This window comes from Cupressus sempervirens, chromosome 9 (assembly GCF_028749045.1).
Source record: "Cupressus sempervirens isolate cs-2001-9-10 chromosome 9, ASM2874904v1, whole genome shotgun sequence".
Lineage (NCBI taxonomy): Eukaryota > Viridiplantae > Streptophyta > Pinopsida > Cupressales > Cupressaceae > Cupressus > Cupressus sempervirens.
Window position 1 is genome coordinate 440,523,298 of NC_143126.1, and position 15,740 is coordinate 440,539,037.

The window sequence follows — 15,740 nt, forward strand, 5'->3', positions numbered from 1 at the left end:
AAATTCTTAGACATGACCTGGTGAAGACAAAACAAAAGTTATCTGCTTCCATGCTTTAGATTAATAACAAAATTGTATCGCTATTAAAAGAAAGATAAGTAAATTGGTTAAATATTCAGGATTTGCAGGTAACATTTTTATAAGCATCATCAAAATTGGCAACTTCAAAATGCATGATTTGCAGAAAATTATATTTGGATCAATACGGGGTGCTGTTTTAAAGCATATTCTGTCATACCAAAGCCCAAATGTATGTCCCTATAGAGCACGTCCTTTTAAGACGTAAGCATAACCTAAATTTTAATATTTATCTCTTTAAAAATTAATCCTAATGATCATAGGTGCAGACAACTATGACCTCTATCTCAGCTTGAGATTTAAAATGCTGATCTATGAAAAAATTTGATTCTAACTATCAAAGGTATAACCTCAAGTCGATATTTAAGCCCATGTTGAGAAGCCCTGTTGATACAATTAGGCCCACAACCACAGTTAGGACCACATTCATATACAACATCCTTTGCTTCCACCAATCTGCACAACAGTTTTAAATGAAAGAAACATTAATCAATCTACAAAAGGATAATGAACATAATGAATGTTCAGCCCGTGGTTGAACAGGAAAGAAAACATATAATCAATGCAAAATACTATTCATTATCAGATGCTTTCTGCACACAACAATGATAATGATGCCAAAATAAATAAGTGTTCACGACATTTATAATGTCCGAAACAGTGCCAATGAAATGACACAACTGTGTCCGCACCGGTCACTGTCTAACTAGCCCTTTTGCCGGACAACAATGAACAAAGCCAGAGCCTCCACATCAAAGATATAAATAGTGTAAACATTGAAGAATAGGGATTTAAGGGCATTCAATACTAAAAAGTAAGAAATCAAATGCAGAAAGCGACATCCACTATAAACTTCATAGCCAATGGAAAAATGAAGTTTTTACAAATTACAACATACCATTTAACACAAAATATTATTGAAGGGCACTTTTAGGGCAGAACCCAGCCAAATAAATCAGGTTTCACTCACTATATAACTCAAACCAGAGATTCCAAATACAAAAGAAGTTTTGCACCTCCCTATATATGCCAAGGTACTCCACAGTGGAAATGTCTATTAGCAATATGTGTTTAGTGTTGTCATTGATGTCAAGCTACTATCTGCATTGATGTCTATGTGATGGCATTATTGTTGTCTGATGTATGGAAGATGGTAGAAGTCTGCAAATGACTATTCAAAAGTTGAAATAATGTTAGGTGATGATGTTGAGACGGTAGGAGGTGTCTCCCGAAGGTGCCAATATGGGAAGCTTGAACATGCAGGAAATAGTAATTTAAGTCTTTATGGAACAACGCTCTACATTCCTCTGCTTAAGAAGGTGACGGCTTGCAGTTCTAGATTACATGTTCAGAAGGTTTTTGTAGTGTTCCAAATCAGAAGTCCTATGTTTCGTCGCTCTGCAAGTGAAAGTTGTTCTATTGTTCGGCATTGTTGTTTGTACTAGCTTCTGGCCTTGGTGCATTATCTTAATTGAATTATGACCTCTTAATCTGAATATGCATTAAAAGTTGAGTCAAGACATTGAAATGGATCTTACAATGCCATGTGGAGATGTGCATTGGAAGATGATTTGGGGATGAATGCTTAACCTACTTTAATATTTCTCTACACCTTACATTTGATGTTGACTTTGGAAGTCGGTGCATTGTGTGTGCTTTGTTTAAAGCAATTGTGGAAGATGAGTTGCGATGTATGTAGGTCCCCTTTATCCTCTAGGGTGGATCATATTGAGCACAAGCAATCATGGTGGTGGCCTACTTTGTGTAAATAATGTCTATTTCTATCATGGCCAACCTAGTTGAGGGTTTCAAAGTCAAGTTGATATATGTAGATGTGTGATTATTTGAGTTTTGGTGTGGATTGAGAATTTGAGAGTGACTGTGGAAGTGAAAGTAATTAGCTTCTAATACTATTATATTAGAGTACAACAGACTATTCAAGTCATTCATATACTAAATGTGATTCTCATAGTGGTTTTCCACATAAAAATCTAGTGGTCATGTGTTTTATGTTCATTGCATTATATTCCATTGATGGCTAGTTGTATAAAGATAATGATGTGTTTGTGACAAAAAAGTTTAAGGTTTTCTTAAGATTTATTCAACATCCCCAATCTTGCAATGTCTTCAACATTGTCCACTTATCTACACCCAAGGTGAGGGTTCAAGTTTGAAACAACATCCAAATATCTTTCCAACTACACATCACTCCTTTTCATCATAGATTATCTTACATACTTTATTTGTAACTCTCTCCTTCATGCTCTTAAGAAATAACTTCCATACCCTACCCTAAAAAAGTGGTCAATGGTATCATCCAATGCATTTCATGGATCCCTCCAAGGTTTTCACCCTAGTAAAGGAGTAGCAAAGATTAAAACAATTATAAAAATCAAAATATTGTGTGACTTGCAAATTGGACAACACACCTGATCTTATAACCTAACATTCCCCCACATGTGTTCATGGCAATAACATAGGAAGCCAACAAATAGACAAAAGAATCTAGCAACTAGGGGTTGGAATCACCACCAATCTGCATCTGCATACTTCATAATACTCATAAACTTGGTCAACAAGTCTACAACATTCTCCAAATTATCAACCTTATTTATAATTAACCTTTGATCCTACTCCATGTCATGAAGAAAATAGTATTGCACATTAATGCATGTTTTCAATGTGTGAAACAAAAAGTTATTGGTCAAACAATAGCACTCTAACTATATAATCAATTTGCACCATAGCCCATCTCATCCTCAATCTTAGGGCACAACTCCACAACTAACCTTATTCCCACAAGATTAGTAACACACATTGGCTTACAATCTTGTATTTTAATACATTGGAACATAGAATAAACATTCATTTTCATTCAACCAAAAGTTTATGTTAGCTCTATTAAATTATATCTTCTAATATATTTTCCTAGAATATATTTGACAGCCCCTAGATCTTCCATGACAAACTATAATTGTGGATTGAAAATTTATAAAACTTCATCATATCCTTATTGTTAACAATAGCCATGTGGTCAAGATATAGAATGAAAACAATAAATGATCACCAAGCTTTTTAAAGTAAACAAAATTACTAAATCTAGCTATAAGAAATCTCAACTTCAAAACATACATATCACTAGCAAATTGCACACATTTGTGCTTGCAACGATGAGCCGATAAGTGTTTAATTATAAAATTATATTTTAAAAATAATCTAATTTGAATAAATTAAATTACAATTAATTTTCAATTTAAGTAAAATAAAATTTTGAAAAAATAAGATTTTAAATAGACAATATTATTTTATTTATATTTAGTTTATCATATATGAATAAAATGATCATCTAACATAGTCTCCACATAAAGAATCTATTATGAAAAATTAATAGGAAAATTGCATGAAAACAAATAGCACGAATAAAAATAAAAGTAAAAACAAACTAAAATAAGTAAAAAAACTGAAGATTACCTAATTTAAAAAGCTAAAAACTAAACATACATGTCACATTTTAATTTTTTTTAATCAAAAGTAACAAAGCACTTATATTTTATTAATATCTATAACTAGTTCAGGAGGCTTCCCAAAGAAAGAACTTAAAAGAAAACTCTAATTCACAACCCAAGAACCAAAGAAGACCAAGATCCAAATCTACCTTCAGCAACAAATTTTCCTTAAAAGGATCAGCTGAAGATCACAATTTGAATTTCCCGCTTACATTCTATAATATATATGTTAAAGTGCCAATTAGATAGCATACATGTTGTAATAACCCTTAACCAGTTACGGCTTTGACGAACATCAACTTCCTTTGCTATTCAACAGTTTAGCATTTTGTCAAACACTTGGCGAACATGCCCACTCTAAGCCAACTCCCTCTAAGCTATGGTGTTAATGTGACTTTCTTTGTTTTGAGTTTTTGAATATATAAATAATGATAAAGAAAAGACAATGCTAAATTTTAACAATTCACTGGTCGACAAGTTTTGCAATCAAAATGCTACTACAACTTTATTTATTTAAACTCGAAGGACATTCTTCATGGAAATTTCATAATACGGAACCTGTAATAACTACGGCATTCTTCAATACTGGCAGCAAACAATAAGTGTAAGCTCCTCACAAAATTCATAGTCCTCAAATTGAGTCACAGGCGTGGAAAGAATGCCCAACGTTGCCACAGGGAGACATCAGCAGCCTCCAAAATGTTCAACAATCCTCCAAACATCAAACACAAGTGCCTCAAACAATAAAGCTGGCCACCCAACTGAAACACAAGCTTCCAGAGATAAACGCAGGACTCCTATAACAAACACAAGCCTCCCAAAGTGTTGTCGCAGGCCTCTAATCGATGCAACAGGTCCTTCCAAGGTGAAACGGGGGTCGCTAGTATTCAATTTGCATCAATTAGAATCACCAAATGCTGCCCAGAAATGAAACAGCAGTCACCAACATTGCAGTTCGCACCCCAAATCATAGTTGCAAGGGCACATAAAAGGTTTACGCAATATCTCCCACCAATACAATGAAGAATATGATCAATCTTCAATCTACTTCTCAATTATAGTCACTACAATCAAGAAGCTATTGCAATTTCTTAACATCAACAATATCTCCCAACCATAGACAAATACAATAAAGGAGAATTAACCAACTTCCAAATTGTGATTAAATCACTATACCTCAGCAGTGATTTATTACGCTTCTTAACTTCAACCCTTATACTTAAACAAGGGCATAGATATCAACAAACTCAGAAAACTCTTTACAAGCAACAAAACAAATAGACGATCAGATGCTTTTCTCATCAAATGGGGCTCATATTTATAATCTCCAAATGGCAGGAGTTTCCCAAACTTAACTCCACTTAACAAGCTTCCTCAACACATCATTTTATAACATTTGAATATAATAAGTGTCATGTAATAATGAAAAATTACTTAATAAATATGAACCCGCACAGTAAATAGCCCCATCCACTACAGGTGATGACCAACTACCAACACCACCATTTACACTACCAAATATGGTAATTGCCCAAATTAGACTTACTATAAATAGTAAATCCACCTCTAAGACCCTCAAATCTCATTGTAAGTTCACAGGGGTCGCAATGATGAACTGACTCGATTAATTGCAAGAGCTCGCCAAAAATGGAGACATCGCACATGTCAAGAAAAACCACCCAATTCCATTCAAAATATACATCACATACATGGAAATCCAATATTTGTATAAAATCTAGATCATAAAAGGAGGCCACAATGTTTGGACAGCAGATAGTGTTTGATATTAAGCCATTGATGTGAGCCCTTAACCTGCATGAAGAATTCAAGTAAAATCCGCAAACTAGCAGGAAAACAAAGAATCATTGGTTGCTTGTAAAGAAGTCCATCCCTGTCAACATTTGAACCACACGCAAGATACTAGGACTATCCAAACCATCTTCCTTAATGCAGAATAGCATGCCAAGTACACAACATTGGAGATAAATGGATCATATGCGCCTTCCAAATCAGCATTATCAATGAGATGGATTTCCCATAAACCAAATTTTGCTTGCCCGTCTACACATATTGCTCAATCTATGAGATGGATTTCCTCCCTCAAACATCCATGAAATAATACTCTTTTCGTCCATCTACTAAACTATTAAGTCATATGTTGTTGCTTCGTCATCTATTGGAGCTTTGGCTAAGGTATTGTTGTCCATTGGAGCTTCGTTGTCTCTTGGGGCTCTACTAGCTTTGGTTGGGGTTTTCTCACCTACAAATGGGGTTTTGTCACCCATTGGTACTCTGGCTAAGTTTTGTCCTTTGCAGATGGAGGGTTGTTGTCTAATGGAGCTATGGTTGGGGTTTTTCCATTCATAGGACTTTTGTTATTTGTTGGTTGGGCTTTGGTTGGGGCGTTGTCCACTGGTGCATTATCGTTTGTTGGGTCTTTGTCAACTATTAAGGTATCTTTGTCTAATGGATCTTTGAAGTCTCCAAGAAATATCTTGGCTAGGTCTTCGGCTCCTCTTTCTAGTGGGATTGAGATTGGTGGTGGCTCGGATTTGAAATTGAAGGGACCTTTCCCTGGTTCAAACCCTATCTGAATCACTTTAGAGGAGGATATGGTGAAAGACATTGGGGCTGCCTCTTCTATATTTTCTGCTCATGTTGTGATATGTTATTTCAAGGGTTTCTGGCCAAGCCTTCCTGGTTTGCACAAGTGGATCTCTTCTATGTGGGAAACTATTTTATCTGATATTGTTTGCATCTTCCCTAGGAACATGGGATTTTTTCTTGCTTAGTTTGAAAATGATGAGGATAGAAAGTTGATTCCGTGTGATCACTCTTTTACTTGTTAGACCTTATCTTTGACTACATTCTATTTTCAATTAAAGTTCATAAGTTTGGAAGCTTCCAATCTTTTTAGGCAGTTTGACTTATGCAAGATAGTTTGCACTTCCAATTCCTAACTTTCTTCAAAAGTAAAAGAAAGGCAAGGGTGTGAATGAGTCATTCATTATTAATTCCAATTTTAAGCAAGTATAATGTAGTTCCTTTCTTTTAACCTCCTTATCTATAAAAGAAAGACAAGGTTGGGAGTGATTTATTCATTATTAATTACACTTTTGAGCAAAACCAATTTATTTCCTTTCAAACCTAGGAAGAATATTGTGCATTTGCTATTTTTTTATTAATATCATACTTTTTTAGATTGCATTCAAAACAACTTTTGAATTTCCTAATGTTCAAGGTTTAACATTCAAGTATTGATTTTGCTACCATGATCAGAAAATATAACACTAACAATCCTAGTTTTACGGAAATCTATGAAAGCACATTGGCAACATGCTTGGCTAGATGAAAGTTGACATTATTGAGATGGACCCCTACCTAGAGTTCTACCACAAGCATATTTGCCAATCATCAAAAAATTGCGGAAGAAGAATAACACCCCTCTACAAATGGCTGCATATACATTGAATTTAAAGTGATATGTAGATAGACCTGGTAAGATTGTTCCCATTGATGAACCATGAGGTAAAGAATGGCCTAGTGAAGGGTTTTAGTGAAAAAATGGGTACTCCAAATGAAGTTTCATTATTAGATCAAATATACTAAACTTGGTAGGATTGGCAAGCATACTTTGGCACAAGAAAAGCTAGCTAGATAGTGACAATTCTATGAAACTTCAATATTATTGCACATACTTGTCTCACACATTTCTAGTTTTGCTACTACTTTAACAAGTGGATCCACATATAGCTTTATCCATTTGCTTACATGGAATACATTGACCTATATGAGAGCAAAATCGCCTCTTGTTCTACTAAGTACATTACATTTCATTGATCGTGAGACACCTAAGTATAGGCATAGCTCTATAACACATTAGTTGTAGAGCCTAAGAAGATACAAGAAGTTGATGAGGCAACTAAATAGGTTTGCCTCACATTCCAAGTTAAGGATATGGTTCACTCCAATGATAAGGATTTTCGCAAATGTCAAATGGACAATAATTGTGATTTTGAGCTTATTGCTATAAAAAAATAGTTGTAAAAGTCATTTTGGGCATTCCCATTTTGTCCTTTTGAGGTTTACTACTTGTAAATTATAGTTGGTATTCTCATCTTGTTTGTACATTGGTCATTAAAACCATGTGATGTTAGCAAATACCATGATATTCATATAAACAATGTTGATTTATCAATTACCATTAACTTTAATAGTTTGACAATTGACATTGACTATCAATTGGAAACAAAACAGAATGTTTCAAATTATGCATTTTCATTTTGATATTTTGTGCAAGTTACGGTGTGTGTGTTTGGGCGAGAGAGAGAGAGAGAGAGAGAGAGAGAGAGAGAGAGAGAGAGAGAGAGATGTTTGAATTGTCCCTACATCATTCCATACATTTAGTGATAGCTTTGTCCTTATCAAAACCATATCCCCGCATGCCCCCCAATCTAGAAACTCAAAGAAATATCAGCTGTAATACAAAATAGAGAGAAGTGGCTCGCTAATGAGGAAATTAATCCTTCTAAAGAAACAACTATGGATAAATATTCTATAAGATGTGAATGTTGTATTTATGATCTTCCATTTCTTAAGGTTTTTGTCCTTTTTAAGAAATATGAGTTGAGGCGAACTGATTTTTGATGTCTTTGGATATCAAAAAATGAACCTTGACTTAATTTTAGAATAAATATTGACATTTAGGCCATGATGATTTAGTTCAATTTTAAGCCATCCTGATGAATGGAAACATATGCCATGGTGCTAAAGCTAACATTTTGGTGATTTTTGTTCCATGTGATCAAGTTTTGGCAAAAACCTACTTAGTTGTTTCCACATGGTTTTTGGGGTCAAATGTTAGAATTCTGACCAGAAACTGATTGTGCAAATTGTGCTACACATTATGAACAACCAGGCAAATTTCAAGTTGATAGGATGCCACATAACGATCTTATGGATCCTATACTTCCATTGGCTAGTTACTAGGCATATTTGGAAAGCTCTTTGATGTTTGTTTGACAAGTACTTGGCTGAGGATCTAGGTTGAATGATGCCTTATTTGTTGCTCCATTACTGATTATGATTACTGCAATTGTATGCTACCTAAATTTTTAGCTAGCACAATTTTCCTTGGAATGCCTCAAAGACCATTTACAGCCAAGCAGAACGACATTTTCAAAAAAAAAAAATTCACACTTTTGACCTCTTTGATGTTTGTTTGACAACCACTTGGCTGAGGGTGTAGGTTGAATAGTGTCTTATTTGTTCGTCCATTACTATTTATGATTACTGCAATTATATTATACCTAAATTTTGGCAAGCACAATTTTCAATGGAATGCCTCAAAAACCATTTACAGCCAAGCAAAACATAACCACATATTCAAAAAATTGTTTTCACACTTTCGAAACGGATGAGCTCAAGTGGCATAATTTTAGAGCTTCGAAATTGAAGCAATGAACTCAAGCCTCCATGACACAAAAAATGTTGAAATTGAATTAAATGCCTCACACAAATCATAGAGCCTAGCATATCCCAACAGAAAAGCCTAGTGCTAGTCCTAAGCAACTCAAACAAAAGAGATATTGCTTAGATGTGGCATCTTATATGATGATCAAAAGGGGAATGCACCAATGAACATATATTTTATGTGTTTTATAATGTCCCCATTCTAGGCCACAATAGATGAAAGGTAGACCTATTACATGGGTTCCCATAGGTCAACGGTATGGCTAGAGGACTCATTATGAGGGTCACAAAGCTTTGCAGGGGCTCTGTGAGCTGCACTGGACCTTCAAATGACAATCCTTACATTTCAAAGCAGTCTCCTATTTTCACAGGGAGAACTAGCAGTTGACTAGATGACCATCCGAGGGACTCGTGATGTCCCCTCTTCGAGATAGGATTTAGTAATAATAAAACTAAATGAAATTAAAACATGAAATAAATGAATGAATAATATTTCAATAAATAATAACTATAATAATCACATAAGTCATATATATATATCTATATATATATATATATATATATATATATATATATATATATATATATATATATATATATATATATATATATATATATATATATATATATATATATATATATATATATTGACACATACACACACATATATACTATAAAAAGTTGCTTCTACAAACAATATATAATAACAAATTCCATGACATTTATCAATGTGAACAAGATATTACAACATATATCCAACATTTGTGGCCAACAATATGTCACAATGTTTGTGGGCCTTTTCATCCAAACTACCATACAAAATTTGTGAAGTATTGATTAAAATTAGTATATTCAAAAAGGAAAAGCATTTCACAAAATCATTGCAAAGGACTAAGGAATATCGACTATGTATAACGCAGAACCATCTTGGGTTCAAAGCAATCTTGTATCAACCAATAATAGTGTTTAATTTTCCATGCTTTATCAATTTCCAATATGTTGATCATTTCAGCAATCCTTTGTTTGATCGAGTCACCACTTGCAATGTTCAAAGTATGATTTCAACCTAGTTTGGCTCCTATACCTAGGTTTGCAACTCATTTGGGTCTATGTTGCTCGAAATATGTCTCATCTTCTCTCGAGTAGCACATTCTTGCCAGGGTTCATGTCTGATAGTGGACTTTGATCTTACAATTGAAATCTATGATCATGGATCTTCAGTGGTGCATTCAAAATTGTTCTTGGATCATGTGAGTACCTGAATTTGGGACCACAAGTCTCCAAATGTGTTATGTCATTTGTTCCTTGTGATTTGGAACTGAACCTATTTTGTTGTAATACGTTTCCTGTTCTTGGGGGGTATTCTGGATCTAGAAGTCGACCTACATGTTGCAATGCCTATATATTGTAATTATTATGATAATAGATAGTTTCTATTATCTATGTTTAGTATCTAATCGTTATCTTAATCTCCTGTAAATATTAGAATGTTTCTAATATTTAGTTTTATGTTTCTAGAATAGAATGTTTCTATTCTTTACAATTGTTTCCTAAGGAAACATCATTCAGTCTCTTGTATAAATTGATCTCTTGATCTATATTCATATCAAGCAAATATTTTCCAATTACTTCATAATATGGTATCAAAGCTAATACTTCAAAATAATTCAAAAACAATTATAACTTCTTGGGTGAAATTGCCCGTCTTTTGTTTTTGAAATTATTTTCTTGCATATTTACTTCCAAAACCTCTGGTTTGACTAGGATTTTCTACGAAAAAATCGTGCCATTTTGTCTCTGACTCATGAGATTTTTGCTAGTCTACAAACTCATGCCCTTCTATCTACAACTAGCGCGACTAAATCCCCTGAAAATCGAGGGTTATTCTCAGTTGTTCACGTGGAGGACTATTGGGCACCATTTCTCTGCAACTCATGCCCAGATTTTACTGCAACTAGCGTACATATTTCTCTAAAATTGTGCATCTGTTTTGTGTCCCATTTTTTCCCAAAAAAAATTTTAAAAAGTAGTCATTTATTTGCCTATTTGGAGGCATCTATGTTTTTAACAAACCTCTATTGTTTAGTTGCACCCAGATTCTACAATTTCCTCTACAAATCCATCACTTTTCTAAGCTTTTTTTGTAGCCAAGGTCGTTTTTGTTCGAAACCTTAAATTTCTATACCAAATCAAAAGAAAATTATAGATTCCTGATGGGTTTCTCGAGAGCTCAACTGGGATTTCGTTAGAGTTTTCAAGGTGCATCAAATTTTGTGTCTCAATTTTGAGCCAGTGGATCCAAAAACTGACAACATATTCTTTCTAAGTTTTTCAAGCTCTCTTCTTGTTACCCCTTCAATTTTTTTGGGTCTTCCATTTTTTTGCCTTGAAGTACATGCCTTCACAGATTTTCATGTTTTTTCACTAAAAAATGTACTATGGCATCTGTGACCAATATTTTGCTTAAGGGAAATCAGAAGCTCAACAATCGCAATTATGGCATGTGGAAGTAGCAGATGCTAACCATCTTCAAATATTGCGACAGCAATAAGGTGGTCCTATTTCACAACAGTCTTCTCAGCAAAGCTCCTCTACAACTTCAGAAGGCTCGAGGAAAAAGAACATTCAATGCAACTATTGCCACATGTATGGGTACATGAAGGTTGAACGTCAGAAGTGCTTAGCTGCCCTATCCAAGCAATCTGATTCACAGCTCAGAGCAAAGAGTGTGGAGCACACTGAGCAAACAGAATTTTCCTTTACACCTTTTGACAACTTCGTGCTCTAGATAGATTATCTGTTATGACCCTCACTATATGAATCACTAAAGTACAAGACTAATCCGTATGAAATGGATAATAATAATGACAAAATTCAGAGAAGTGATGCAATTTCGAGTATTACGGTAATAGAAATTCTATTTTATTGACAACCAAATGGAATAATAACTAAGTCTGAAAAATTGAAATTGACAACTGAACAATATTGAGAAAGGAACCTGATAATTATCATTTCACTTAATCAAAAATTGCATGGGTTGATCGAAGCCGATTATCTTCAAAGACTGGAAGAAATGTAGGTGTCGTCTCCTTTTTAATCTGCCGTTGGAAACTTATCTAGGTCAAAATTCGAGGATCTTTTCCAACTATTCAATAAACCATCATTCTTCCGCCTGGCCCATTATCTCTCGTCACCTGCGGTTGGTATGACCGGAACCCGACTGTGATCAGAGCGCAACTTGTGGAGGCGCCCGAACTGTCGGCAGTCGAGCCCGCTGGTTGCAAGGGTAATTGAAGCCAACAGGAGAATCCAAATGCACGACCGCCCTCTGTAATCCAATCTCAAAATCGGGTGACAAATCTGCAATTAATCCAACCTTGATGCGATTACCATTTCCGTTAGCTTCTTCTATCTGCCGCTCGAAATGTTATGTCCAATCTTTAATGCATACTGTTGATCATGTAAAACTCTGAACTGTTGTTTCGGACTGGAAAGAGGGTTTCGCGTTTCAATTTCTCCATTACTCAGGACTCCAAATCGTCACCCTCAAAATAATACGAATATGCAAATAATCTCAACATGAGATGGCTGAAGACCACCTCCAATGTGCAACCCTTCGGGGGTTATTTCAACTCCTCAGTTATGCAGATCTAAGGGATTTTTCGTTCCCGAAGACCTATTGGAAATTTGCAGACCAATGACTACAAATTGCTCCAATTAAAGAGAAATCGAATCCACAAAACCGCTTGTTCTTCAAATGGGAGCCTTATGCCCTCTATTTATTCACTTCGCTGAGAAGTTTCTGGAAGTTTTCCGGAACCATCTTTTATGATGTACTTTAATTATTAACTTTATAAAATTAAATAAATAACTTTATAAAGTTAAAGTACAACCTTAATTTAATATTAGAACGAGTAGGCCCCACTTAATTATTATTCTTCGAGAGCAAAATTGTAATTATCGGAAGACAAAAATGACCCTCTTCCCATAATCATTTGCCTACGAGAGTCGATGATAGGCAAATCTCCTGTTAAAGTTACGTCGCAAAAAAAAGGGACATGACATTATCTAACCATTAAGTGTGTGTATTACGATAATAGATAGTTTCTATTATCTCTGTTTAGTATCTAATGGTTATCTATTGTAATCTCCTGTAAATATTAGAATGTTTCTAATATTTAGTTTTTTGTTTCTAGAATAGAATATTTCTATTCTTTACAATTGTTTCCTAAGCAAACATCATTCAGTCTCTTGTATAAATTGATCTCTTGATCTCTGTTACTATCAAACACATATTTTCCAATTACTTCATAATAGCAATATCGCGTATCTCTTGAGAGATTGATTCATAGCATCAAGATTGTAATTGTTATAATTGGACCTGTTGTCCTGCATTTTGTCACCACAAAATGTAGGTAACAGTACGAAACTTTTTCAAATTAATTTTGCATTTCTCTAAGTTGATTTCATTATTTAATTGGTTAGTATTGATCAACCAATCGATACCAATTGCTACAATGAATCTTTTTATTGAAGGCCTTCGTCAAGTCTTTTTTGTTTTGCTTTTTGTCGAGCCTTTGCTTGATTTTTGAAGCCTTCACAGTCCGTTCTTTGCTTTTGAATTTGTGTTTGCTTGTTTTTGGTCTTTTGAATTTGCTCATGTTATGCCTTTCGATCTCCCCTTTGATCGATCCAACCTAGAGGTCAATCGGAGTTGTCAGTCAAGAGATATGGTCATTTTAGTGCCTCAAAAGTGGACATTTTAGGTGCAACAGCACGAATTAAAAATATGATGTTATATTTTCATTTTGACATTCACTTTTTGAAAATATAACATTTTATTCACTTTTTGTTATGTTTTGAAGTTACTTTTAATTTAAATTTATAACTTAAAGTGACTATAATGCACTTTATGTTATAATTTTAAGTTGAGTTACTTTTTAATTTTTCACTTAAAGTGACTATAGAACTATATAGTTATTTTTTAAATTTTTTATTTTTAAATCAAATACTTATATAAATGTCACTTTAACTTAATGTTTATGACTTATATTGATTAATATAATACATAAATATTATTTTTGACCCATATTGTTGACGTTTTTATAAAAATAAGTGAAATGCATAACTTAAAAGTCTAAAAGTGGACATTTTATGTGCATATGCATGTAAAAAACTATGAAAAGTGGAAACTTTTCATGCTAATGCATATGAAAACTCATTTTGAAAACCTTTTTCATGCCATTACATCAAATGCTTGTAAAAGTGGACCTTTTTGATGCAATGACATGAAAAGTTGAGTTTTTATGCTTGTGCATGAAAAAGGTGAGATATGTTTATAAAATATGTAAGTGACTCCAAAAAGTGAGATTTTGGAGACTTGCACATTTTAAAATATGTAATGGGCCTCAAAAAGTGAGATTATGTCTCAAGACATATTTTAAAACATGTAATGGACTCTAAAAAGTCCTTTTTTGCTTTCCTACATGTTTTAAAATATGTAATGAACATAAAAATGTCCTATTATGTGAAGAAAAAATGTTCTTGCTCCAAAAACCTCCTATTTTGATCATAACTTTTAATTTTCTCCATGGATTTGAATGAAATCAGTTGCATTCATCATGTTTTGGAGAGGTGATCATTTTGCCCTCATAAAAAATCAAGTTATTGCACCCAAAAATGTGTTTGAAACTCTTAATCTAGGGCACGTTTTTTGCATAAAACTCCATAAATCTTCAAAGTTTGATCACATTTTTGTATGGAATCAAATCGTTTTGGCCCTATTTGCTAATTACATCACATAGTGATCACCATTTTTGTGTTTAAACATCAAATCGTTTTGTTTGGAAGATCACTGTTTTTTGCTTGGAAAAACACGCTTTTGCTTAAAATGCCCGAAAAATTGGAGTTTTAATCCACTTTTATGCGTTTTGAAGTCATTTTTTTGCATTTTGATCCATGTATATCCATTTGAGGAAGTCGTTTTTGCATTCACAAGTCAAAAATGATTTTAAAACATGCATTTTTTAGTCACGTTTTTGCAAAAACGGCCCAGATTTTTGAATAAAAAAGTCATATTTTTGTTCAAAAAACTCAAAAAAATGCATTTCCAACCCATACATTTGATCAAAAGGGATTGTTTTTGAGTTTTAAATACATGATATTGTTTTTGGAGACCATTTATTTGGCACTTTCATGTCAAATCCGACCATGGAATGTCCATTACATGCAAGTGCGGAAAAAGTCAAAAGGTTCTTTGAAAATCCGGATTTAAGGGAGAATTGGTCTTAAGACTTTAAAACTTGCTATTTTAGAGCATCTTTTCCTTCATTTTTGGCATTTAATTTTCATACAAGTGGACTCTTTCTTTCTTGCTATTTAATTTGTGCTAATCTTGCTATTTTCATGCATATTTTAGCTTGAAATTGCCCATTTGTCCATATATATGCCATGAAAAGTGCATTTTGCCTTTTAAAAGGATGAAAACTCTCATTTTCACACTTTTGGAATTTCCCCAAACTCCAAATTCGAATTTGCATATTGAAGTGGTTTCCTTGTTGACATGTGTGAGTATTTTGCCAAAAGCATGTGTTTATTTTGTGTTTGTTTTTATATTTTGTGTTAGAAAGGTTAATCTTCCCTTGGATGTATTAATTGGGATATTCCAAGGATCCCTAATGTAGT

General features: G+C 33.8%; 1 protein-coding gene across 1 annotated transcript in view; it reads right to left on the minus strand.

Annotated features, from left to right (window-relative positions):
* Positions 1-15,740, minus strand: part of SUVH4 (histone-lysine N-methyltransferase, H3 lysine-9 specific SUVH4-like protein) — a 164,242-nt gene that overhangs the window by 12,254 nt on the left and 136,248 nt on the right. The window contains exon 12 of the mRNA XM_089800519.1: positions 429-534. Coding sequence (XP_089656645.1) covers positions 429-534 — 106 coding nt within the window. The remainder of the gene's footprint in view (positions 1-428; positions 535-15,740) is intronic.